This window comes from Spermophilus citellus, assembly GCF_964194105.1.
Source record: "Spermophilus citellus genome assembly, chromosome: 3".
Taxonomy (NCBI): domain Eukaryota; kingdom Metazoa; phylum Chordata; class Mammalia; order Rodentia; family Sciuridae; genus Spermophilus; species Spermophilus citellus.
This window is the reverse complement of record NC_138184.1, coordinates 143,666,200-143,693,067: the sequence shown is the minus strand read 5'-3', so window position 1 is coordinate 143,693,067 and position 26,868 is coordinate 143,666,200. Positions and strand designations below refer to the sequence as shown.

At 38.9% G+C, this 26,868-nt stretch overlaps 1 protein-coding gene across 6 annotated transcripts in view; it reads left to right on the top strand.

The window, feature by feature from the left end:
• Positions 1-26,868, top strand: part of CREB5 (cAMP responsive element binding protein 5) — a 412,930-nt gene that overhangs the window by 80,102 nt on the left and 305,960 nt on the right. For all 6 annotated transcript variants that reach the window (XM_081283986.1, XM_081283987.1, XM_081283985.1 and 3 more), the window contains 2 exons: positions 2,660-2,753; positions 16,754-16,875. In XM_081283986.1, the coding sequence (XP_081140112.1) occupies positions 2,660-2,753; positions 16,754-16,875 (216 nt within the window). The remainder of the gene's footprint in view (positions 1-2,659; positions 2,754-16,753; positions 16,876-26,868) is intronic.

The following is a 26,868-nucleotide window of genomic DNA, read 5'->3' as shown; positions in this document are numbered from 1 at the left end:
GGAGGAGAGACACATTTCTCTTGTTCTTTGAAATCTCATAGTCCATTGTTACTTTCACTCTCCCTTTGCCCTCTGCGTTAACCACGTTTTGAGTAACTCTCAGCTCTGCATCTGTCGCAGACTGTACATTTTGATTATTTACAATTTGCTGCTATTTTCCTACCTGATTTTAAAAAATTACAGTTGTCTTATAGTGTCTCCTTTTGAAAGTAATGATAGTTAATATGAGCCAGTATGGGAATTATTAAGAAGAAGTAGTCTAACATCCTAACATTAGGCTATTATTTTACAGAAAAAAAATGCCTGGTCAATATGAAATGAGGGATATGAGCATGTTGATTATATATGTATGTATATCATGAAAATTATGTTTTTGACAGGAAGACAAAAAAATTTAACCCCTGTCTCTAAGTCACATGTGGTAGTGTTGCATATTGAGAGCAATCATATATGATGTTATAAAGACGAGAGAAGAGATGAAACAGAGGCAAAGAACCATCATGTCACATAAGACAAACTTCTGTCTATTCAGAAATTGGCATAATTGCCATGCATTTCAAATTCTATGCTCTCCAATTTTTACTTATAATGAAAAGTAAATAATTGTTGTTTACGCAAAGAACTACTTTTAGAATATTTCGTGGCATTCATTCCAGGGAATTCCCTTGTTCTCATGAATACAAATCTATAGTCTTTTTCTACTGCAGTATACCAAGGTAATTGAAATGTATATTGTTTATCTTGTGGAACTAGGAAGCTCTGAATGGATTTTTAAAAAAATTGTCAAAAAATGGAAATGTTCAGCAGAATTCATTGTCTTTTCTTGTATTTTTATTTGACTTTGATAAAGCAGATACTCTGTTAAGTTTAATTATTACAACACAACCAATCTAAGTCAGAATAGGTTAGGATCTGTTACAATAACAAAATCACCCCAAAACTTCTATGGCTTAAAACAAAACAAAACAAAAAAACTTATTTCTATTATAGATTGGCAGGAAGCGCTTCAAAATTCTTTAGAATTCAGAAATGTTTTTCATAACCCTTCAGAGATTTAGGATTTTTGAGTGACTACTATTTCCAAGTATTGCAAGTCACCATGATACACCATTAAAAAGGTGAGGGGAATAACAGAGGGTCTTACACTATTAATTCCATGCTGGCCTCTGAGTGACAGGTCACTTTCATTCATGACTAAATGTGCAGAGCTAGTCACATGACTGCATCCAACAGAATAGGGCCAGAAAATCTAGTCCCACCTCATGACCAGAAATCAGATAGCCAAAAATATTTGGAAGCAGCATTTTTTGAGAGGGTTAAATCACAGTTTGGGGTTTTTTTTTAGTTATACATGATAGTAGAGTATATTTTGACGTAGTTATATAAACATGGAGTATATCTTATCCTAATTAGGATCCCAGTCTTGTGTATGTACATGATGTGGTTATTCACTGTTGGGAGCAGCATTTTTGATAATGATAATATCATTCCCTGAAAATTAAAAATAAATAAGCATTTACTATGCAGAGAATGGAATACTAAAAATAAGCTGTCATGTTACTATAAAATTGTATGTCTACTTATAAAAAACAGATAATGGATGGATCAGGGCTTCATAAACAGAAACATACTATACAGATGTCATGGTGTACATTTGTAGTATATATGTCAAGCATGGCATATAATTCTTTCCCAAAGTCTGACATGAATCAAAATTCTTTTCTATGTCATGCATTTCTCCTACTTTGGGTTAATCTATAGATAAATGTCTAGCATACTTGTCATGCCTTAGACTTAATTTTACACTATTATGTAAAACAGTAACCACTACAGAAAAGTTCCATATGGCTTTGCAAAATTCCAGTTCCTCACAGATCTAAATCCAGTTTCTTATTTTGGATATGGTCTTCTTATGTTTATAAGAAGAAATGGGAAATTTTTAATTTTGTCATGCTGCCATTAGTAGTTAATTTTTTGTGAACATAATAAACATTAATTTAAATGCTATTTCTTTTTAAAAAGAAAGCTGCCAGCATCAAGCAGATATTAGGGCATGGCACATTTTTGAAATATATGTATATATAATCATGTAATGATTATATATATATATATATATAATTATACATATATATATATATATATATATATATATATTTTAATTTACCTCTTTCTGTTTTATCCTTTAGTAAAACACAAAATTTTAAAGCCTACCCTCAGATGAAACCTTCTAGTTCCTAAATAATAATATAGTGTACTAATTAGTCAGTGCAGTTGGTTAGATCCAGGGAATAGAAGTAGAGGCCTTTTAAAAAGTTCCCAGGGAAGGTGTGGGGACTCAGAGAATGATTGATAGCAAAGATCTCTTATTCATTATCAGCACTCAGCCAGATTCTGCAATATAGTTAACCCTTTGGTAAACTAATGGAAATCATGATGCATATATTTGAGTATACATGAAAGAAATATTTCAGCACATTTGCTTGCATAGAATAGTTTGTAACTTTACTCATGCTTTCATACTTTTTTTCAGAACTGATTGTTTTGCTTTTGCAAGTCACATTCACAATGTTAAATAGATCTTTTTCTCTCTGATGACAAATATGTGCTACAAAGCTGACTATCTCCCCTTTCCATCTTTTTTTTTCTATTTGTGCCGCAGCGCTTCCCAACAGAGGACCATCTGATGATTCATAGGCACAAGCATGAGATGACTTTGAAGTTTCCCTCAATAAAAACAGACAATATGTTATCAGGTAAGGGGCCATCAGCAAAGAAGATTTGGATGGTCAGATCAGTTCCATACAAGAATTTTATTCTCCTTTGGGTGGGCTGATTACCCCTGGCCCATTCTGTACTTTGAAAATATACATGTCTAAGGTAGAGCAGAAATGCAATCAGCTAATGTAGTGTTCACTCAAATAATTGAAGAGCTGAGGCTTCTCATTTTCTGGAATGTGAAATACTTATTAATATGAAACTTAGTTCCATGTAAGTTTTTCTTTTTCTTTTTTTTAAATCACATACCTCTAATCATGCAACCAGTATTAATTAGGCTTTGGTAGTGCACACAGTACTGTTCTGAGTGCCTTGGGAGACGCACAGTTTGATATATTTCCTACCCTCAAGGACATCATGATAGAGCATGCATGTGAAAACTTAGCTAAAATGAAGGATCATACACAATATATCAGATGAACATTGTAAGAGAAAAACATTGTGCAGCTTTAGTGGAAGGAGCTCTTTTTAGGCTGAGGTGGTCAGTGAAGCTTTCCATAGGAAACAGTACCTGCTTTGAAGTGGGAGATTAAATGAGATAATGCATGGAAACACAGCAAGTGCTCAGCAAATGTGAGCAGAAATAAATAATGCAAATAATTACTTTAGGCCATTCCTTCCCATTTTGAGTGGCAGGGCCACTCAGGAATAGGAGTGAGGAATCTGAACTCTAGCCTGGATTCTGTCTCATTTGGCTATATGATTTTGAGCAAGTAGTTGAACTTTTCTGGGCCTTGGTTTCTTTCCCCCTAAAATGGGAACAATTGTATCTGCCCAGGCTTACTGTGAAGATCCAACTGAAAAATTCCAGAGAGAATGTTTCATAAACCCTGGCAAGGGAGTCATATAGTCTCCTGTGACCCTTCTCAGGATAGAAATATGTTATCTGAACCCTGGACTCGCTGGCATCATGAAAGATATAACACATCTATGAACATGTTTTAATTGATATCAGCAGAGAAACCAACTGCTCTGGCAGACCTGGCTCATATATTTAGTGTTTCTATGGCACTTTCATTTTCCAAGTATTTTATCATCACAGTTATTTGTAAATCTTCGGAGAGTCGTCAGACAGGTTATTACCAGGAAGCACTCAAGGAGTGGAGCAGCTTTTCTGGGCTCACTGAACAGGGCAGGGTTGAGGGTCCTTGATTCCTGATGTGAACTCTGTGATGGTGCCAGTTTAGACACAAGTTCAGATATTCCCCGTGTCAGAGCTGTCCACACAGCTTCCAAACCTGACGGTGATAGTACAGATGTGCTGTGATTTGGAAAACCATAGAGCTTCCCTGCCCCTCTCCTCTCTCTCCTCCCTCTTTCTCAGCCCCTCTGTGTTTTGTTTTGAGTGAGTTGGTTCTTGGGAGACAGCTTCAACTTTCCCTGCAAAGGGGCAGAAACTCCAATTTGTAAGAGTTATAATAGCCTAGAGAGGGTTAGGGAACATGGCCTGGCCTTTAGCTTTCACCATTTATGATGTTCTATGGAGTCACACAGAGCATACTCATGTACATATGCAGGTATCAAGGCTGTAGACTGTGCAGTTCCCAATTTTTAAAACGTTAAGTTCTTCCTGTATTTTCCCCATATTGAATCCCTGAAATAGACTGCCTGATGGTAGAGGATTTGGAGGTGAATATCAGGGAGTGGCAGGTGTGTAGGGAGATCTCTGCTTTAGTGGTAGGAACCAGTGTAGTGCCTTTCAGGAAGGCTGCTAACTGGTCCTATAAGGAATGCCACCTGATGATCCAAGAAAAAGCAGCCAAAGATATGTGAACAATGGTATGAAGCATTCTTCTATATATTGCCTGAAATAGGAAATAGGGTTTTGATTAATCTCTTGCAGCCTTTCAATATTTTTTTTTACCATATCCTTATTAGTTTGTGTGGCTGTTGCTGCCAATCATGGGCAGTGTCAGGTGGAAAATCATGGGAAGAAAAGTAACTTTAATTTTCACGATGTCAAATTTAAAATGAGAAAATGAAGGAAGAACTAAACATGAGGAAAAAACCAGTAAGAATAATGTAGTGGTTTATTTTCTTTTGCTTTCTCAAGTTTGCTGTTGGAGTGGTATGAGACCATTTCATACTCCAAATGAAATCGAGTACTAAATTTGAAAACTTGCTGCTCACTTTGTATGTTCGTCATCTCATAAGGATTTTCTTACTAGAAGGGAATGCAAAAATATTCAGTTCAGCTCCATTTCCTTGCACTTGGAGAACTGAAGTCTACTCTGTGTAATATACTGGTGGTGTCCACACTGAGTTATAATAGACTGTCTACTTGAGTGTTTTACTTTGCTATTTTTTCCCTAGGAAATACTTCAGTGTTTACTTATCTCAAACTTCATTTTTCATAATGATAGTTTTAACATACTAGATCGTCATTGTAAATTTGACTGTCGGGTTTATTTGTCTGTATCTATTTTGAATTTTAATTTATTAAAAACTTTGGAATCTACTTTTATTAAAAACACATTCATTAAAATGTATTTACTTCAAGCCCTGTCTTGTGAATAGATGAGTGAAAACAAATGGTTTTATATAGCTTAAAATGTAAAATCAAGAATAAAAATCAAACCTCAAATGAACAGCACAGCAAAACTTTAAAGACCCTCTTGGACCATATTTTTCCCAAGCAATACTCAATTACATAAAATTGCATTTCAGATGAATTGGTAAAATGTAGTAGGCATATTTATGGCTACTACATTTGCCATTTTGTTGATCTTCATCTTGAACATCACTTTAACTTTCATTAGTTACAAGTGTAACAGTTAGTGATGGTGTTGAAATGTCATAGATATAGCATTCAAGAATAAGTTTCCAAGGCTAGATGTGTAGCTCAATGGTAGAGCATTTGCCTAGCATGCATGAGGCTCTGAATTAATTCCTAGCACTGCCCCCGCTCAAAAGAAAGAAGAAGAAAGCAAAGAGAAGTTTCCAAAGATCTGAAATACTTTCATAGATTTATTAGAAGAACCATTTTACCATTTTATTTATTCCAAGTAGAGTTTGCTACTCAAAAATGACTATTACTGATCTTTATCAGTAATATTTATCAGTAATAATTATCACAGGGTAGGACAGTAAAAGCAGAAGCCATGATATTTTATCGAAATGAGTCTGTTCTTCTGGATAGACAATAAACAAACTTCTTATTCTAAAGGGACAGAGTAAGGACACAAATGGGGATGGTGGTGTTGAGTTCAGGAGGCAAAGGCTTGGACAACCCTTTCTACCTTGGTCCTATCCTTTTGAATTGGTCTGCGTGATACCGTGCCAGCATCCTGATATGATGGTTCTGTATCCTTCCCTTCAACTGTAGTTTAAAAACTTCTGATGAGAGGAAATGTCTTGGTGAGGGAAGTTGGGCTCTTGAGGGTTTTAAGTGCCAAATTTGAAATAGGACTCTGAAGAGGACAATGTACTTCCTCACATAAGTTGCAAAATTACGAGCTATTATGTGACAGATCCATCAATTTGAAAACCATCGTCAAATTTTAGTATAGAAATAAAGATGATGGTGTTTGAGTTTATTTTAATGGTATAATAATTAGGTACACAGGAATTCCCAAATTTTGACCCACTTCTACTTTTTTTTTTTTTAAAAAACAGGATCATTAGGTTTTATACAGGAAAACAAAAAACAGAATGAGAATCTGTTCTTGGGTTAGGTACAGAATTTGTACCTAAACAAGCAAATTATATTCCAAATGAAAATGCAAATTGTAAAAAAAAAAAAAAGATTGAAGCACACAGCCCCTCTTTCTTATTTCTTGCCATACGTTTTGGGACCAGTGAGTTCCATCTTTCCTGTGGAGAGAGTGAGATGGGCATCCCTCAGGGTAGAGATATACATGATTGAGTGTGTGTGTGTGTGTGTGTGTGTGTGTGTGTGTGTGTGTGTGACTTAGAAGGTGATTGATTTCACTGCATGGGAAAAAAGATAAAGTTCAAAAGTGCTGAGGACTTTTCCCAAAAGGTAAAACCCAATCAACATCTCAGGTGGGAAGCCTAAGAAAGAGACGCATTGGACAAGGCCTTTAAATGCCTGTTAATGTTGCAGGAAATGGATCTGTCCTTGGAGGGAAGTTGGGGCAGGCACCAGCCCAGGAGCAGAGAGAGGAGCTGAAGTTGTGCCTCTATCATGTCTACATACTATTTAACAAACATTTATTGAGAGCCCACAGAGGTCATCATGGGTGTACTGCACTGGACAAGATATCTAAGATCCCTCTTATCATGGAACACACAGTAGTAGAATGTGGAAGAAGAGAGACAATAAACAACCACAAGACAACCCAGATAAATGAATAAGGAGATGTTACTAGTGACACCTGCCATGAAGATAAAGCTTGACAATGTGACAGCAAGTGGCCAGCAGGCCACCTCAAATCTGGTGATCAGGAAAATCTCTCTGCATTTGTGCAAAGATCTGATGTGCAGCACTAAAATCAGGGTTCCTTTCTCCCTGACTTCTGCATATAGTGAGATTGGATGGAGCAGCCCTGCAAGACCAGATGTGGTACAGCTGGCTGTCTCTTAAGCTGGCATACACAGGAAAGTCCAAAGACTGTTTCTTCCTACCATTTTCCTTCCCAATTTCTCAGCACTTACCATCTGGCGCAAGTGATGATACCATCCTTCAGAGCCCAACTCTGTCCCCAGGCTAGGCTAGAATCAGGGCCCATCTCTAGTTCCAGGCTCTAAAGCTACTTCTCACCATGGAGAAAGTGAGAATATGATTTAATGAAGTGGAGCATTTGTCTCCAAGAGACTAGTCATGATCACCCCAACAGCCCAAATCCATTGGTCATGGCCCTTTGCTACAAACCCTATTAATAATTCATGGGCATTTTAAGGGAGGAACCAGAGGGAAGGTGCCTATGTAACTCCAAATTCTTTTTAGAATGAACTGGGATATTTTTTTAAAAAGGGATTGAGGAAATAAATAATAAATATTACTCTCTCTCTCTCAGACACACACACACACACGCACACACACAGCCCATGAGCCCATGAGCCCATGAGCCCATACTTACCTCCTCTTCTTGACAATTCTATTGTAAAGGTATATAGTTACTTCCCAATGTTTAAATCATTTGCACTTTTATGGAACAGAGGGTGGTAGAGGTGGCTTGCACCAGAGGGCAGCATGATAACTGTAATGGCTACCATTTATAGTTTTACCTTATGCCTGTGATTGTGCCCTGTACTTTACATACACACATTATTTAATCCTCAGCACATTTTTTTCCATATGAGGAAGTAAGATGGAGAGGATAAGTAGTTTGTCCAAAGACCATATGTGTCTATGATTTTATTACTATGTACTTAGATTTGTTGAGACATACTAAGAACATATTTTGGTTTTTGATTTGTTTGGATTTAAATATATGAATATATTTTTATATACTTTTTAAAATTGTACTGGAGATTAAACCTGGGTCCTGTTACCACTTAGCTACATCTCCAGTCCTTTTAATTTAAGTTACTTAGGTCCTTGTTGAGTTGTGAACAGCTTTTTCTTATATTATTCAATAGTCTTCAAATGGAACAAACAGTCAAAAGTCTTTAGGAGGAGATTCTGACACATTAGCAAGAAAGAAAGAGTTATTTTCCAACCAGATTGCCTCATCTATTGTGGCTAATAGAATGCAGTTGGCTGTTGGCCTTTATGGGAGAGGTCCATTTCTTATCCACGTTTCTAACTGGTCAAGCAACATAGATTTTTGAACAGTTCACCTGACTACATTGGAGGCCTTGCTTTGCAATATTTTTTTATATATGAAAAATTGGCCTATAGTGTCTATTGCACTTGGAAACTAGTCCCTCTTGACAAAGACTGTAGGAGAACTCAGGCAATCAGGAACTAAGAGGAAAACTTTAGCTTCCTCTATTCAGGGCAGATCTTGCCTTGGGTCCCTTGGTTCACTTGGTGAGCATGATATCTTGGGTTAATAATCCTTACCAGCTCAGCCTCTCTAAGTAAATTGAAATCCTGGCTTCATTGCTATTGGAACATACCAGGTAGCTCATGGCTGACAGTAGGCCTGGATTACACGTGGGCCTGTGCTACAGGAAATGCCCTTCTCTGTGCATTTTCTTTTCTTTATTCCCTTCCTTCCTTCCTTCCTTCCTTCCTTCCTTCCTTCCTTCCTTCCTTTAACATTTTTAGTTGTAGATGGACACAATACCTTTATTTAATTTATTTATTTTTATGTGGTGCTGAGGATTGAACCCAGTGCCTCACACATGCTAGGCAAGTGCTGTTGCACTAAGCTGCAGCCCCAGCCCTCCATGCATTTTCTAATTGACTCAAAATTAGAAAATTGTAAGGGCATTTAGCCCACCATTTCTCCATGTTCACAATAAATGGATTCCAGTTTACAATTCAAGAGTGTGTGTGTGTGTGTGTGTGTGTGTGTGTGTGTGTGTGAATCTCTCCAATGGATCACCCTAGCCAGGGTGGTTTTTAAGTACCACACAGCTATTGTTTAAAAGCATATCACCTTGGTTTGCCTCATGGTAGCATTGGCTCATGGGATAGATGCAGGGGAGTGGTGATATCAGTGTTATTAAGGGAATCCCGTTGCTTCCTTTGTACATTCACACTCAATAAAAGGCAGATTTATCTCAAAGAAGAAGCCTTTCTAAAATTCTGTGGAATTCTCTAAATTTTTACTGATTAAGAGTACTTATAAAGGATTATGTGTTTAAAAATTCATCTAATATCAACTATCTTGCTTAGGAATTGATTACAATTCAGATAGGAACTAAATATTTAAAATACTTCTTAAAAGGCATTTGCTAAAAATTTACAGAGATAAATATAACTTTAAAAACAATATAAAAGTACCTAAGATTTTTTTTAATTTAACATCAGTATTTTCTGAGAACAATAACTCTTAATTATTAAAATTTACCAAAGTTGTTCCAATTCTTTTTTTTTATTGATTGTTCAAAACATTACAGAGCTCATGATATATCGTCTTTCATACATTAGACTCAGTTGGGTTTTGAACTCCCATTTTTACCCCCAGATACAGATTGCAGAATCACAACTGTTACATACTCACAATATTACATAATGGCATATTAGTGACTGTTGTATTCTGCTTCCTTTCCTATCCCCTACTATCCCCCCTCCCCTCCCCTCCCCTCCCATCTTCCCTCTCTACCTCCTCTGCTGTTGTTCAATTCTCTCCCCTTTCCCCCCCCCTCCCCCTTGCCCCTCATAACCTCTTATAATTTTGTGTATCATTGAAGGTCTCCTACCATTTCCATATGGTTTCCCTTCTCTCTCCCTTTCTCTCCCCCCATTCGTCTTTGTTTACTATTAGTCTTTTCCTCATGCTCTTCCTTCCTGTTCTGTTCTTAGTTGCTCTCTTTATATCAGAGAAGACATTTGGCATTTGTTTTTTAGGGCTTGGCTAGCTTCACTTAGCATAATCTGCTCTAATGCCATCCATTTCCCTGAAAATTCTATGATTTTGTCATTTCTTAGTGCTGCATAATACTCCATTGTGTATAGATGCCACAGTTTTTTTATCCATTCATCTATTGAAGGGCATCTAGATTGGTTCCACAGTCTAGCTATTGTGAATTGTGCCGCTATAATCATTGATGTGGCCGTATCCCTATAGTGCACTCTTTTAAGGTCATCAGGGAATAGTCCAAGAAGGGCGATAGCTGGGTCGAATGGTGGATCCATTCCCAGCTTACCCAGGAATCTCCATACTGCTTTCCAAATTGGCCTCACCATTTTGCAGTCCCACCAGCAGTGTACAAGTGTACCCTTTTCCCCACATCCCTGCCAACACTTATTGTTGTTTGACTTCATAATGGCTGCCAATCTTACTGGAGTGAGATGGTATCTTAGGGTGTACATGAAATGTTCCAATTCTTTTCACTATTGATTTGAGTCACTCTCTTGAGGAGTTCCATTTAACCATATTTTGTTGGTCAAAGCTGCGTCATGTAAATAATAAAAATGCCTTGAAACTATCCTGTAATTAGAATGGTCATGAATGCAAACTGGCCTTTATTATAATTGGTCTGAATTAGTGAGACTTTTGTACTATTTCTAGCCACTATTAATTAAATATCAAAAGACATAAAATTACTTGGCATAGTTCTGATACCATAGTTGAGACCATCAGACCAATAAGAAAGAAAATTTTGCTTAGAAAGTTAACATTGTTCTCTAGTATATGAAGGGGTTCCTTCCACCGTGTCCCCCCCTGCCAAATTGACGACTTGCTATCTAGCCTTTATTACTATGAGGAAAAGGAAACAGAAAATATAACTCAAATGTAGTTCTGAAACCAAATAAGTAGTGATTTTTATTAAATGTAGAGTATATCAAACTTTTTTTTTTAAATCAGAATTTAGCCTCATGCTATACTACATTATAATAATGATACTTGCTGGGCTGAAGCAGTTGATAACTGAAAGTTATTAACTTTCAGGCATAATTTGAGATTCGGAGTTATCCCTTTCTCTTGCAGCAAATGCTACAAAAATATGCCACAAATCATGACTTCAACTTCTCCAGTTTTCTAAGTAGTAAAAATTTTAATGTCCCTTTCCCATAATTTTACTTTGTAGCTTCCATAGCTACTATGAGCTGATGGAAATCTTTGAAAGCTGCTTTTTTCTTTTTTAAAGTAATTGTAGCCATGCGTTGTCTGTTGCACTGATAATGTGTCAAAACTTATTAACTTTCAGGCATAGTTTGAGATTTGGAGTTACCCCTTTCTCTTACTGAGATATTCCTTGCTGAAATGGAAGCGCGCGCGCGCGCACACACACACACACACACACACACACACACACACACTCACAAAGGTGAAGGTGCAGAGGTTCCTACCCTGTACCTGGTGGGTGAATTTCTAAATCATAAAGCCAGGTTTGTGGCCCTCTTCTGGATAGATACGCAAGTAGGCTGTCAACATGGCAAGGGTTCTTTCCTTAGCTGTTCTAGTACCAGAGCTTCTAAGAAAAGACATTCCTTTTTGCATTTCAAGAAATAGACCCAGGGCTGGGGATGTGGCTCAAGCGGTAGCGCGCTCGCCTGGCATGCGTGCGGCCCGGGTTCGATCCTCAGCACCACATACCAACAAAGATGTTGTGTCCGCCGAGAACTAAAAATAAATATTAAAAATTCTCTCTCTCTCTCTCTCTCTCTCTCTCTCTCTCTCTCTCTCTCTCCTCTCTCACTCTCTGTTTAAAAAAAAAAAACTGAAAGAAATGAGCAGAAAACCTGGCAGGGTTTTCTATAAAAAAAAAAAAAAATAGACCCAGCAAGGAACCAATACTGGAATATGACAAACTTTGCAAAGACATTTTTTAAATTCTGTGTTTTTTTTTGAGGGGGGGAGTGTACTGGGGATTGAACTCAGGGGCACTCAACTACTAAGCCACACTCTCAGCCCTATTTTGCATTTTATTTAGAGATAGGGTCTCACTGATTTGCTTAGTGCCTCACTGTTGCTGAGGCTGGTTTTGAACTTTCGATCCTTCTGTCTCAGCTTCCAGAGCTACTGGGATTATAGGCATGTGCCACCATGCCCATCTTAAAATCCCTTTTAAGGCTTATCTTTTTTAAAATTAACTTTTTGTTTTTAATTGACACATAATAATCTTACATATTTATGGAGTACAGTGTGATATTTCAATTCATGTAGTACATGTGATGATCAGATTAGGGTAACTGGCATGTCCATCATATCAAACATGTTTCACTTATTTGTGTTGGAAACATTCAAAGTCCTCTCTACTAGCTCTTTGGAGATACACAACAAATTGTTGTCACCCATAGTTATCCTATTGTGCTATAGAACATTAGGAGTTACTCCCTCTATCCAACTGTACCCCCATCCTGTTAACCATTCTTTTTACCACCCAACCTTCCCATGTTCTCTTGCTACTTCTGTGAGTTGAACTTTTCAGCTTCTCTATATAAAAGAAAACATGCAGAGTTTGATTTTCCATTCCTGACTTATTTCACTTTGCATAATATTCTCCAGCTTCATCCATGTTGCAGCAAATGCCAGGATTTTACCCTCTTTTATTTGGTACCAATCATTCTTGTCCAATTCATAAGGGACTCCCGCAGGACCACCAGGTATAGGAAGAGAAGTGGGTAAGGTTTTCTGCTGGCTCTTACACCAGGTGCTCAGGTCTCCTGGGAACCCAGTGTGCTATTTGCGAACTCTCTGGGAGAGCGGGGGAATGTGCAGGTGTTTAGGCAGCATCAATTCAGGTGTATGAAACCTTTCGAGTCAGGTGAAGTTCAAATTCAAAAGTTATTAACTTTGAGGTTAGTTTGAGATTCGGAGTTATCCCTTTCTCTTATTCAGATATTCCTCCCTGAAATGGAAGCACTAAAAAAAAAAAAAAAAAAAAAGAGGTGAGCATAAAACCTTAATCAATCATCTCAGCTTGAAATTCCTATTGAAACCAGTTCCTGTAAGACCAGTTCCTGTAAGATACTCCTGGGAGTATCTTTTATCTCTACTGAATGAACACTCCTTACTACAAAAGCATAAGCTATTATTATTCAGCATATAGAAATTTCTGATGCCAGAAGTCACTGGTGTATGCTCTTGGATCTCAGTAAAATAACTTTTGCAAGCATTTTGGTTTATAAACATGGATTTTAACCACTAACTTCAGGTCTAGTTCCAGTAGGAGCAATTATTTCATATAGGTATTCATGGGACTGAGAAATTCCACCACTTTATTTAAGCCATGGGATAGATTGAGCTGTCTTCCTCTTTGAACATTTGTACATTTCCTGGCTTGCTTGGAGCTGGTACCAGGTGAGATCAAAGACAACTACAGATCCTGTATTGAATTCTAATATATGTTAAAAGCTAAGCTCTCATGGTTCCTGTCGTAACTAGAAAGGAGAGCTCATTCACAAGAAGAAGGTGAATTAAAAATTAGGAAGAGCCAAATGTGGATATAGATATGGACTTTTTTTTAAAAAATATGCCACAGCAAAGAAAATCACATTTGGTGACAATCCTAGGATCACCTTCTGGGCTTATTGCTCTGGAGGTGGAAGCAGCTGTCTTTGCAACCCATGACCACCCTCACTCCATGGCTTTTGTTTCCTGTTATTGAAGAGGCCCAAGATGATGGGCAATGTCCTCCAAATCCCTGAACCACCATCCAACTCCTTTGTTTGTGTATGTAGATTTTTGTTTTGGTTTTTGGGAATAATTTTGCTTTGGAGCAGATGAGACACTCCCCTCAGCTGCGTACAGCTTGGCCCCTCACCTGCTGTCCTGCGCTTAATTTCATGGACCGTCTCCTGACTCCTCTCAGAGTTCAGGAGTCTCATGGAGGCTGCTGGAGTGATTTTCTCTCTGCCTTGAATCATGGCCTGTAAGTGCTCAGTCTCTACCAAAGATGCATAGAGGAACAAAAACCTGTATGCTAAATTCCTACTGATGACAAGTGGCCTCATATTTCAGTTCTGTTTTGAGGTGTCTTCTCAGAAACATTCTTGTGAGATACTAGAGGATTGGGAGGCTTATCGTGCAGCTCTATTGTATGGAGGATATAAATGGTTCCAAGAATGGTTCTATTTCAGAAAAACCATGAGATATTAGGTTAACCAATTAATGATAAAATTATGTCTGTCTCTCTCTGTCTCTCACACACACCTTTTATTTCTATTCTGTATTTGCCTTACACCTTCTAGTCAGAAAACTCTGCATATCTAAGCTTTACTTCTGACTTTATCACTAGTTCCCACCATTACTGATGTTCTCATTTGATGTCCTTTTAATAGTCAGGTATTTCTTGGCCTATTACAGTGACTTTTGAAGCTAACCCATTAGAGGGGTGACTTTAGAATTTGTAGAATCTGAAAACTTTAGAACTTTCTTTGAAAGATAAGAAATACAAAGGACAGGAAATACGAGTAACTTCTCCAGAATCATGCTGTTTTCAAATATAGGTAACTGGATTGTCAAAATTGTCTTTTACACACATAATTAGAACCTCTTGGACCCCGGAGGGCAAAGAGCACAGAATTTAGATTGAAAAGGAATTGTGTCTGACAGTAAGCAATAACTTAGTGATAAGATGGCTACAGGTTGTGAGACCTTCTGTGAGGAAGCTTATTTTTCAATTTTAAAAATATTATTCACCCTATTTACTTTATAGAAGTTCAAGGATTCTACAGAGTATGAGTGAAAATGTTTGTAAACTACAAAGCCCTGCACAAATATTAATTTTGACTTCCATAAGCATGCAATAGTTTTATATATAAATATATAATGCATACATTTATATGTATACATCTTAATAAGTTAATTAATGTGCTAATAAAATAATTCTCAACAAAAGACGATCTTTTCCATATCTCATAAATGCCCAATTTATGATCATCTGTGGTTGGCTTTCTGCAGACTAACAAGACAGCTTCATATCTTGGAGATCAGGTTAAGAATGGGGAAGAATACAGATGGGATTTTGCTGTTCTGGAATCCAAGTCAACCTTTAGGAATTTTAATATCCCTTTCTCATAAGGAATGAAGAGCTGATTCAGTGGAGATATCCAACCATTTTCTGCTTCACGGATATTAATATAGTCTTTGAAGCTCTGTGGATATTTACCGATTTACTGGGATTAACTACTCCACATAATTTAGAGAAGTAAATATAGTTCTAATTTATCGTAATATAGACATTTACAGAGGGTAGGAATGGCAGATTTGTTTCAAATTAGGGGTACTCATCAGTTGCCTGGTGGCGATGGCTTAGACAACTGTGTAGAAGGAGATGCTGAGACTACATGTAGGTCTGGTGGACAAATGCCACCATCAATCTGGCAGTGTCCATCAGAGGCTTAGGTAGAGAAAACACATGTAACAATGGAAATAACACTGAGGCTTTGGTTGTAATCCTGGTGTCGCCATCATTTACCCAGGAGAACTGAAGCAAGACCCTCAATCACTCTGCATCTCAATTTTCCTTATTTTGGGAAAAAATTATATGGCTATGCTTTCTTCCATGAACTTTATCTCTTCTTACAAAGGCAGTTCACACGTTGTCATTCTTGTCAACTCAAGTACATTTCAGTAGACAGATGACTGTCCTTAGTGATTATAAAGGCGCAATTCCACCTTACCTACCACCTAGGATCTTATGAGATTAGATTCCAGAAAATGCACATGAAAATATTTTATGAACAGCAAATGCTACAAAAATATGCCACAAATCATGATTTCAACTTCCCAGTTTTCTAAGTAGTAAGCTCTCTAGAAAGTCAAGAATATGAAAGAAATTCTTTTCCTTTTAAAGAACATTCTCAGAACATTCTTTTGGCTACAGCAAAGGAAAATAAAATTAATAATGATATTTTTAAATGATGGAAACTGAATGTGTTTGACTTGGAACCTTTTATCATCCTTCTATGATTCTCAGAATGAGAGAGAATTGCTGAAGTTTTTTCCCATTAAGAAAAAGGAACTATCATGATTGTTTGTTTCTTTTTGTTTGCTGTAAAACTCTTTAGAAAGCCTTTTGTTTTCTTTCTGCCCCCTCTGAAGTCAGGCTTAACATTGGCACAGAAGATTTTTGGACTTATTTTAGCTAAATCATTTTCTTTCAGTTAGAAGAAAGAAAAAAAAAAAGACAAAGTTACACAGTTGTAATGCATAATCAAGTGATAAGAACTTCAGTCAAGTGGAGGGCAGCAAGGTCTTGTAAAGTTGTCCAGGGGAGATGTGGGGGGTCCCCAAGTACCACAGTTTTCCATCCATTGTATCCCTACTTTGGAGTTGATGGTTTTCTTTGCTTGTCCGCTATCATTTCATTTAAAGGGCTGGGAGGTTGTGGATGAATGGCAGGCATCTTAGTAAGCCAAGGGGAGGGTGTTCATGGATTTAGTTCAGGCTTCCACTGGCTTTTGAGAAAGAGCCCCATTTATGATCGGTCACTGGGCCTCTGTTTTCAGATCAGACTCCGACCCCAACGAGATTCCTGAAGAACTGCGAGGAGGTGGGCCTCTTCAGCGAGCTGGACTGCTCCTTTGAGCACGAGTTCAGGAAGGCTCAGGAGGAGGAGAGCAGCAAGCGGGTAGGTTTGCTGAGGAGGATACCTGGAGAGGTGCTTCCCTAACACTGGCTAGAAACTTCCACACGGAAAGCAGGTGACACCACAGAGTCCATTGAAGTTGCTTGAAATAATACTTCATGTCTTTGCAAGTGTTTGAATCCCTGATGGTGGGTAGAATCCAAAGCTTGGATAAATCATGAGAAAATAAATGTATCAAATATTAAATTAAAGCAAAACAAAGTTACCTGATTCTTGAAGCTGTGTGGATAAACTCACTATTTTGATTTTCAACCAGTAGTTTTATTTTGCTAAATATTTAGCATCAGCCTTACATGGGTGGTGAGCACAGAAGACAAGAGTCAAAGGGTAAGAGAACAGCTGAATCACAGCCACAGGAGAGGGGAGTTCATCTGGTTTGGGCCCAGCTTATAACTGTGTGTGTTTCATAATCTTCCACAGATTCATAATTACTTCCTGTTTATGTTACCTGGTCAGATTATTGAACACCTCTTGTTGGTGAAATAAATATGGTTTTTTTGTTGTTGTTGTTCTTAAAAATGTAAGAAATTGGGCTGGGGTTGTGGCTCAACTGTAGAGCACTTGCCTAACTTGTGAGGCCCTGGGCTCGGTCCTCAGCACCACATTAAAAATAAATAAATAACGTATTATGATCATCTACAGCTAAAAAACATTTTTTTAAAAAAGCATATCTTTTAAAAATGTAAGAAAATCAGGCTGGGGCTATGGTTCAGCGGTAGAGCACTCACTTAGCAGCACATGCAAGGCCCTGGGTTCGATCCTCAGCACCACATAAAAATAAATAAATAAATAAAGGTATTGTGTCCAACTACAACTCAAAATAAATAAATAAATGAATAAATAAATATATACAAATGTAAGAAATTCACTTTATGAAATCCTTTAGAATATATTCTGTTTTTATCTTAACACTGTGTGGGAATTATAAAATCACTTTACACGATGAAATAAAGAAGATGGGGTCACAGATAAAGGTGACAAGGATGCTTTTTAGTATTTTTTTTTGTCACTGTCATAGAGCATTACTAATATCCACAGCCTACTGAAAAACAAATTAGACACAGTCCATGAACAGAAAGTTAAAACGTGAAAGATGATTGAAAGGAAGGGCTAGCTAGGTACTCATGAATCCCAAAGTTCCAGCTGTTCCAACTGGAGAGGAAATTTTAAAAGACTGACATTTCTCTGAGTGTTTCAAAGTCTTTGAATCTTCCTCTCTGTGAAATTATAATAATCCCCCTCCACCAGATTTTTCATGTCACATTCTTACATCATGATAGGCCAGGGCTTGTATTCAGTTTGTACAGCTTTAGGGGGGAAAAATCAGAAAAAGAATTGATATAAATATAAGAGGGGTACAAAATCTCAATTCATTTTATTTATTTATAATTACTTTCTTATTTATATTTGACACTCTCATCCACTACCCAGCTAAATGACATAGAGTGCCTTTTTCTTGTTTGAAAGCAAATACTTATATAATAAGTACCATTTACTAGGCAAATAATAAAGTTATGAACACTTAAAAAAATTAACTCGATAAAAATACAAGGTATAATTCTATATCTCATTGCAATGGAAATATATTTTGAAAAACCATGAAAATAGCAAAGGACAAGTAGGAAGTCTCATCTAGTAAATTTCCTCTGGTTGAATAATCAATTTAGTTCCTTTGGTAGGTTCGCTGATGTAGAAGACTGTTAGAGGAATTAAATTTGGTCATTTCTTGAGATAATCAAAGTTGGCTTCTTAGATAAACTGAGCCATCGAAAGATGTCTGCTTGGCCCATGTTGTCTTCATGTGTGGTAGAATGGTTTTAATGCTCTTGCTTTTCCTAAAGACACTTCACCAAGAATGGTTTTGTGAAGCTCACGGTAGGGGTGTGGTTTTCGATATTCTCCATTGCATTATACATGATTTCCTATACGAAGCCAATGTGAGGAATTCTTGCAGAACTGAATTCCAGGAAATGATTTGCTTCCCCCCAAAGAACTGAAATATTTTCTCTTCCTGGACATGAGAATCGTGTAACTGGTTGTTTCTCTTTTCACTTTGACTGCTAGGTGAACAAAAAGCCAAATTTATTGCTTAACTTGGAGAACTTTTTAGAACACTATGATGAGCCATATTTTACTTCCTCCATGTACTAGACTTTCAGTTCTAGTTCATATTTTCTCTAGTCCTGATTTTTAATTAAAAAAATTTTTATGCTAACCATGTTTGGTGAGTTGCTGTAAATGCCTTGTGGGTTGGGAAGAAGTACAAATCATTAAAAAATTAAAATAATTAGGTAAGCAACATTGAGAAAGAACTATTGCAACTGTAGAACTATGTGTTTTCTTTCTTTTAAATGCTTCTCATAGTCTGTGGGGATGATTCATGATGGGTCTGTGGGTGGCGATCCTGCAGCCAGCATGCCCTGTGGTTTGCCTCTTAGGACGCCACAGTTTCATGCCCCAGCCTCACTTGCATGCACTAGAAGCTGGTCCGCATTTGGGCTGTTGAGGCTTCCTCTTTCTTTGTCTCATTTACTCAGGTGGCCATTACTACACTAGAGGGTATCCTCTGGAGGCCTAAAGCACAGAACTCATCCAACAGCCAAATGATGGATTGGCTGGATTCTACCTAGTGTTTCTTTGGAAGCTGGAGGGTGTGCAGAAATAAAGAGTAGAAGGGATGCTCCCGAATCTGACAATACCCTTTTACCTATTCCCTGGACCATTTCTCCAGATGTGGACATCTCTGGCACACTGCCACCTCCATATACTACTTCATTTATTCTTTTGCCTCTTGAAAAAGTAGAGACACGAAGTCCTTATTCAACACATAGCTTATTAGCTATCCTGGAGTGTTATCTGCTCTTTTCCTTCTTCTCTGCTCTCAGATGGTTATTTCCTTTTAATCTGACATCTCCAGTTCTTCTGGTTTTTCTTTTTTGCCTCTGAGCCCTTTAACAAAAGACTCGCATTGGTTCATGAGCACTTTTTTTGTAAAGTGGAAGATGGATTAATTTATCTGGAGAGTTTGTTTAAAAGCGTTCTTGTTTGAAATCTCTAAGTACTTTATACACAAATATGGGGAAGATTAGAAGAAAATCCTGTTAAAGAGAAAATAGAGAATTTATCCTTGTTTAAGCCATCTAACTGCCGATTGGAGAAAATTCTGTTCTACACATTCTATAGATTAACCTGAAACCCTTTGCCCCAAACATCCCAATATGTTAAGGACAGGCTATCAGCAGGTCAAAAAGTCCCAATATCTGTATCAATGTTACACAGAGCAGATAACATATTCCATAATTGCCTCAAAGTTTTATGTGAATGTAAACTCATAGCCTCATAACTCTTTAATAAGATCCGCCCTCCCACCAAAAAAAAAAAGCATGTTGTAACTCACTAGCAGACATCACAAATCTCAGCTTGCCTGTGGCTAAGAACTCAGGATAGTCCATGTCCTGAAACACACAGTATAACTTTGTTCACTAATTTTTCTTTCAAGAAATATTTTCAGATGTCCACCATATTCCAGGCACTGTCCAAGGCATTTGATGAGCATATCACTGAATAAAGATGATAAACAATACAAAGAGTAAAGAAGTGAAGAATCTAACATTTCAGATGGTGATAAGTGCTATATGCAGCAGGGTGGGGCCCTGGGAGGCTGAGAGCCTGAGAGGGCATTTCTCACTGATGGACATGTAAGCAGAGATGCAGAGGAGAAGGCTGAGCCAGGTGCCTACTGGGGAGAAGAGTGTTAGGAGTTGAGAGAACATAAGTGCAAAATCCTGAGGCTGGATGACATGCTGCATCTTGTAGGCATTGCAAAGGGGCTTATTTGAGGGGGGAGATGCAGATAAGGCCAAGATCTGATCCAGGAGGGTCTTGCAGGTTGTTTAAAGGGCTTTGGCTTTTACTCCAAGTGAGATGGGGAGCCACAGCACAATTCTAAGCGGAGGAGTGATGGGATCTGCCTTAGTATTTTAGAAAGATCACGTTGGCTGTTGAATTGAAAGTGAGTTGTTGGAGGGCAGTGGCAGAGACAACAGTTAAGAAGATATTAAAAGAATCTAGATTGAAGATGAGAGCAGATTATCCCACAGTAGAGATGGAGGGGTTGTTAGATTCTGGATGCATTATGAAGATAAAGGCAGCAGGATTTGCTGGGGATGGATTAGACTGGGGAGTAATAGGAAGAGTAGAATCAAGAATAAAACCAGAATTTTGGCTTGTACAACTAGAAGGATGGAGTGGTCTATGGGAGGAGCAGGTTGAGCATGGGGTGGAATTGGGAGTTTTGTTTTTAAACTAAAGTGGAGATAGTGGATCAGCAGATGGATGTACAAGTCTGGAATTCAGGGGGAAGAGAGACTAGCTAGTGTAGTAATTCCACAAGAATGGGAAAGACTTTTCTGGGCCAGAAGTAAAGGGAGTAGAGAGTTCTAAACATAGAGATGGACAGAATCTTCCAGAATCCTCCAAGACAGAGACTTCAGTGCTCTTCAGTGTCCAGAGATGATGCAGAAGACTGTAAAGCTTGAAGAATCAAGTCAAGAAGAGAACCCTAGCTCTTACGGAAACGCTGAGTAGACAATCTGTTCTGATTCTGTGTTCCATATTAGAGGAGAGAAAAACAGAGGATTTTAATAAGAGAAAAAGAAAAAGAAGGGTGAATCAACCTTTTATATTTATTTAATTACCTTTTTAAAAAAAGAGATTGAATAATATACATCTAGGAAGCAGGAGATAACTTCAACATATAAGAGATGTTGTGTGTTTGTGAGGAAGGAAGGGCAATTGAAGGGACAACAAATGAACTCTTTTGTCTTGCTGAGAGAAATATAACATTACAGCCTAACATGGTTAAAGACCTGAGATGAAAAGCATGCTGTATAAGTGCTAAGTGTTGCTATTCTCCCATAGGACCTGAATATGACTCATTATGCTGATGCAGAAATAGCAAATTAGGACATTTCCATGCTCTAGAATTCCTGCCCAAATGATGAAAAGTGCAGTCTTTTCCCCAGAGGGTGTCGGCTGTTTAGCACATGGGAGCAAGGGACAAGCTCCAATCCTAAGATCTTGAAACCCAACTCAATAGGAGTCACAGAAGAGGGCCTGGCCAGGTCAGCCTTGGTTCAGAAAGTAGGCTGTTCAATCTGATTCCATTCTGAACCTATAAATCCTGTTACCTGATGTCACTAGTTTCTTGGAGAGAGAGGGTGCAGAGAGGGAGCCCCTTTGCCTTCTTACCAGCCTTGCTCCTGTGAGCCACCAGTCAGCCTGGCCATGCTGTGGGGCAGGGATGAGTGGTACTGGATGGGAAATAAGATGCCAAGTTGAGCAAACTTGCAACAGCTGCATGTTTCCGGTTGTGTTAGCATGTTGCTTCTAAGATACTTGTGTAAAACAATCCCTTCCTCCCTCAGAACTCTAGAGAAAAAGAATATTCTGAAACTTAAACTTGGTTTTATCCAGGTTTTGAGAAGTCACTGTGTTTGCTTAATCCAGTAGATGAGACTGTTTTTGATCTTTTCCATTTTTTATCAGCATGACTGAAAGAAAATACCCCTCGACGATGATATTGGAGATGACAACCTATTTCTTTCCCACTCCACTGGCTGGAATACTCACGGCTTGTGTTAGAGGATTCCTCTTATCCTCCCATTTCAGCACACTGTAGATGTGAATAGCATTCATCTTCCTCCTATAGGTTAGAATTATGCCCTCATCTTAGGTGGAATTTGATGTTGAAAGAGAATCTGGCTTGATCTTTGCATCCTACTCAGGGGAATGACTAAACCAGTGGATAAACGGGAAGCTATTTCATATGTTTTAGGTCACTGGGATTTAGAAATAATGAGTACAATCCTACCAGGGATTATTAAAGACGGTTATCCACTGCCACATATGTGGGTGAACTAGGGTATGATCTTAAGTTCTGCCTCGACTTTAAAATAGAGTGGACAATAAAAAAACTCACAGGACTTTTTATTTGTTTGTTTGGGGTGGAAAGTTAGGGTTTCCTAAAGCTGCAAAATGCATACTGTATCATCTTTCAAAGAGTGACCCCTTGATATCAAATGAGTTTGCTGAGGGGTGCCCACAGCTTGAAGGAATACTGATGAAGTGGATACCAGGTATTGGTTTATCATCTCCCTCCGAGAGTTGTATATTTGGATAATTTGGACCTTAACAGATGAATCCTTATCAACTGACTTTCACAGGAAAGAATTATCTTACCTCCTGAGACTGAGGACTTCCCTTCTAGGCCTAAGTTTGGAGGTTTGAAGCTCTGCCTTCAAGCCAGCCTTATAAGGCAAATCAAAAGGGGAAGGTCATGGTAGCAGTAACTGTAGATGAATATCTCCTCACCTGTGGCAGGTTTGCTTGTTCTCTGAGTTTAGCATGAATTGTTTAAATTATTTATCCCATGCTTTATTTATATTTTCTATCATATGGAAGATAATGTGGTAAGATAGAGGGAGGTCTCTATTGGATGTCCTTTTGAGAACTGACCCAAAGTTTCCAGAGGCTTTGGTCAGAATTGAAAAGTTTGTGCATTCCTGTGCCCAATGATGGGGGTTCTCCCCTGAGGTGCCCCTCAGTTGACTCCTGTTTTTACTTTATGCTACAGAGTAGAAGAGCTGGGGAGAGGGGTTGGATCCAGTCTAATAGATACCATAATACTAGAGAAATCTGGTCATTCATTTGGGAATCTCTCCTTGACTTGCATCAGTGTTTCCTGCTCACTTGTGACTGGGTATGGTAATGACCAAAGTATTTACATATTCATGAAGCATATTCAGGTCCACATAGGGCATTTTAAACATGTTATTAATGATAATTTGATTTTGGTCCCCTTAATTAACTGAGAATAATGACAGACAGTTATACTAGTAATATTTCCCCCATTTGAAAAAACAAAGAAACACAGGAGAGACAGAGGAGAGTGGGTGGGTGGTATGCATGACTTGCTCTGGCTTTTCTCCTACCTCTGTGAAGGTCCCATCTCTGCCTCCTTGTTTTTTGGATGTATTCAGTCTCAGGTGGTTTCTATTTACACTTTATCTATAGAAAACCTGCAATTCTGGCAGCTTAGCACTAAACTCCACCCAGACAATTCCTTTATACATTTAGCCCTCGACTTGGACCCAGATATTAGCCTCAACCTCCAGTAGCACTGGACTGGTGTTCCTCCTTGAATACACCCTGCTGTTCCTGACAAAGCTGCTTGGAGGGCTAAGCCCACAGACCCCACCATGTCTGACTCCCCTTGGTATTGTCAGAGGCAGATTTTACTCACTCCCTACAGGACTCAACTTTGCTTTGTCACCCCCCTTTCCTTGCCTTCATGTGCTCAGGAAAGAGGCCACAGATCTTCCCTTTATTTTCCATTCTTGTTACCTCATGCTCAGTCATCACCGCTTCCTGCTGGGGTTATTGCTGAAGGATTCAAGAAAGATACTTGGTCTTATTTTTGGTGGTGGTAAGGTACTGTGAATTGAACTCAGGGACACTCAACCACTGATCCACACCCCCAACCCTATTTCGTATTTTATTTAGAGACAGGATCTCACTAAGTTGCTCAGTGCCTTGCTTTTGCTGAGGCTGGCTTTGAACTTGTGATCCTCCTGCCTCAGCCTCCTGGGCCGCTGGGATTACAGGCCTGTGCCACCACGCCCGGCCAAGATACTTGGTCTTTAGGGTAACTTTCAAGACCTAGCATTATTGTCAAATAGGATGGATTTTAATCAAAAAGAAAGAAAGCCACTAAAATGTTGAAAAGTAACAAAAACAACAAAATACAACTTTTTTCTTGAAGCTGCTTTTCCTTTCTCTCTTGTGGTTCAGTGGAAAGCCCATTGTTAAAAGGTAGAGGAGTTGGTGCGGATGTTCACTGGAAGCTTGATCAACATAGCATCTGCTGTATTTTACTACATACTACATCATCATGTGGTCACCCAGGTCTTGTTTCTAGAACATTCTATTCATGAAACATATCTTAAAAGATCAAAGGTCAGGGGTTGGCTAAAAAAAAGCAACCAGGGGGGAAAAAAGTAGCCCAAAACTCAGCAGAACCCTGGAGCTCCACAGGCAACATGGTCAGCTCAGAGCAGCCTGCAGTGCCTGCTCACTGGCTCTACCCTGCCTTCCCATCAGGCGGCCTGACTGTAGCTGAAAATTAGTGCAATTGAATTATTTGGCTGGAATGATCCTCACTAAAACAATTATGAAGCTTGGCTTTAGGGGCTATGAAAAAGGCAGCTTTTCCCAGCAGGAGATGTTCTCATCAAGGTGATCTTTCTATTCCAGGCTGGGTTGGGTCCTCAGCTTGTTTAAATCCCTTCTTACCTATCTGGAGGCAGGCAAGCTAGAAAAGGATTTCAAGGTATTAACCCAAATGGAATCACACCATCAAATGGACACTCTCCTCTGAAGGAACCAATTTCCCCAGCTGTGAGTAATTCAGGATTTCCAACACACCAGACAGGCCCACAGAGGCAGCTGCATACCTGGGCACAGGAGGCCTCTGCATATGCAGAGGAAGCTCATGCTGTTCTCCACGGGCCTTGCATCAGCGCTCCCAAAGGCAAGCAGGAAAACAGATCTGCTTTCTGGGCCAGATTCAAATAAAATGACTAAGAGATGAAGCTTCCGTTCCAGGCAGAAAAACAACCCTCACATTTGAAAAATCAGACCAAAAATTGGGCTTTGGGAGCATCTGTCGCAAGGTTACTTACCTGGGCCCCTCACAGAGACGTGAGAAGAAATTGACATTGTAAAAAGAGGAAAGGAAAATGGTATAATAGTTGCAAGAAATCGTCCGTGCCGCCATCATCTCATAAATCCAGGTGAACGTTAAGTGTGGGTAGGGGCAGGAATGGGAATGATTTACTCTGGGAACCTTGCTTAACATTTGTGTGTTGTTAAGTTATTTCCATACTGATAAGTCTGAGGCCAGGAACTGGAATTCCGGGCATTCCTCCTGTCTATATTTCTAGCACGTTGACCTTCAACTCCAACCTGTGGTGCAATCGCTGACTTTCCTATCAGAGCCGTGTAGGACACTTTCCTGGTTCTTCACCCATCTCCCACCAAAGTCCAAAAACCTAGGAAAATTGATAGCAAAAGGGTGGATTTCCTCCCCTGAATTACCTGTGTCCGCAGTCCTCACTTTTTAGGACGGGCTATTCTGGCCAACCAAAGGGGCTTACAGGTTGGCAGGGTTAAAGCTCAGGTCAGAGTGAGTCCCTTGGGTAGGCACGCATTGTGACACCTTCCTCCTGCTCAGTGGGTCACCTGATTCAGGCTTCACCTCCCTGGTTTTCCTTTTGTTCTTTGCTTTCTGGAGTCTTAAAGGCTATTACTTAGTTTGTTAGCATCTGTGACTCTGTTCTATCTGATGGGTCCCGATGTCTTTTCTGGCTCTTGAGTGAAGTGAAATTTCAAAAGGATTTTACTCTCAGCATCTCCTCTAAGCATGTCTTTTCTGAATAAATTCATGACTGGCAAGATGCAACCAGAGTGTAAGATGACATTTTGGTCTTCAACTAGAAGGCACAAGTGCATCATTGTATTTGTTCTAGAGCGAGAAGGGGGAATGTCCCACGGGCAGGCTTGCGCTTCATTTGTTGGCACTGAAGGTACTCCCATCTTCTCTCTGAAGTGAGAACTTCACATTTTGGATTTGGTGTGGCTGCAGCCACAGGCGTCCCTGAGATCTGAGTTGTGTGCGCAATACACCATCTGTTATATGAAAACTTTGACAGTTGACTTCAGTGCTGACCGATTCTGGTCTGCGCTGGTGCTGGGAGCAGCCTTTTTCTGTGGCTTGTTTTTTATGTTACAAGCAGCCATCTCCCCAAAGAAGAAAAGTAGTTGTTTTTGGTGTGACTCTCAGGTTGATTGACTGCAGATGATGCAGTACCGGTCCCACTGAATCACAACCACTAGCAGAAAAGTCACCTCCTTCCT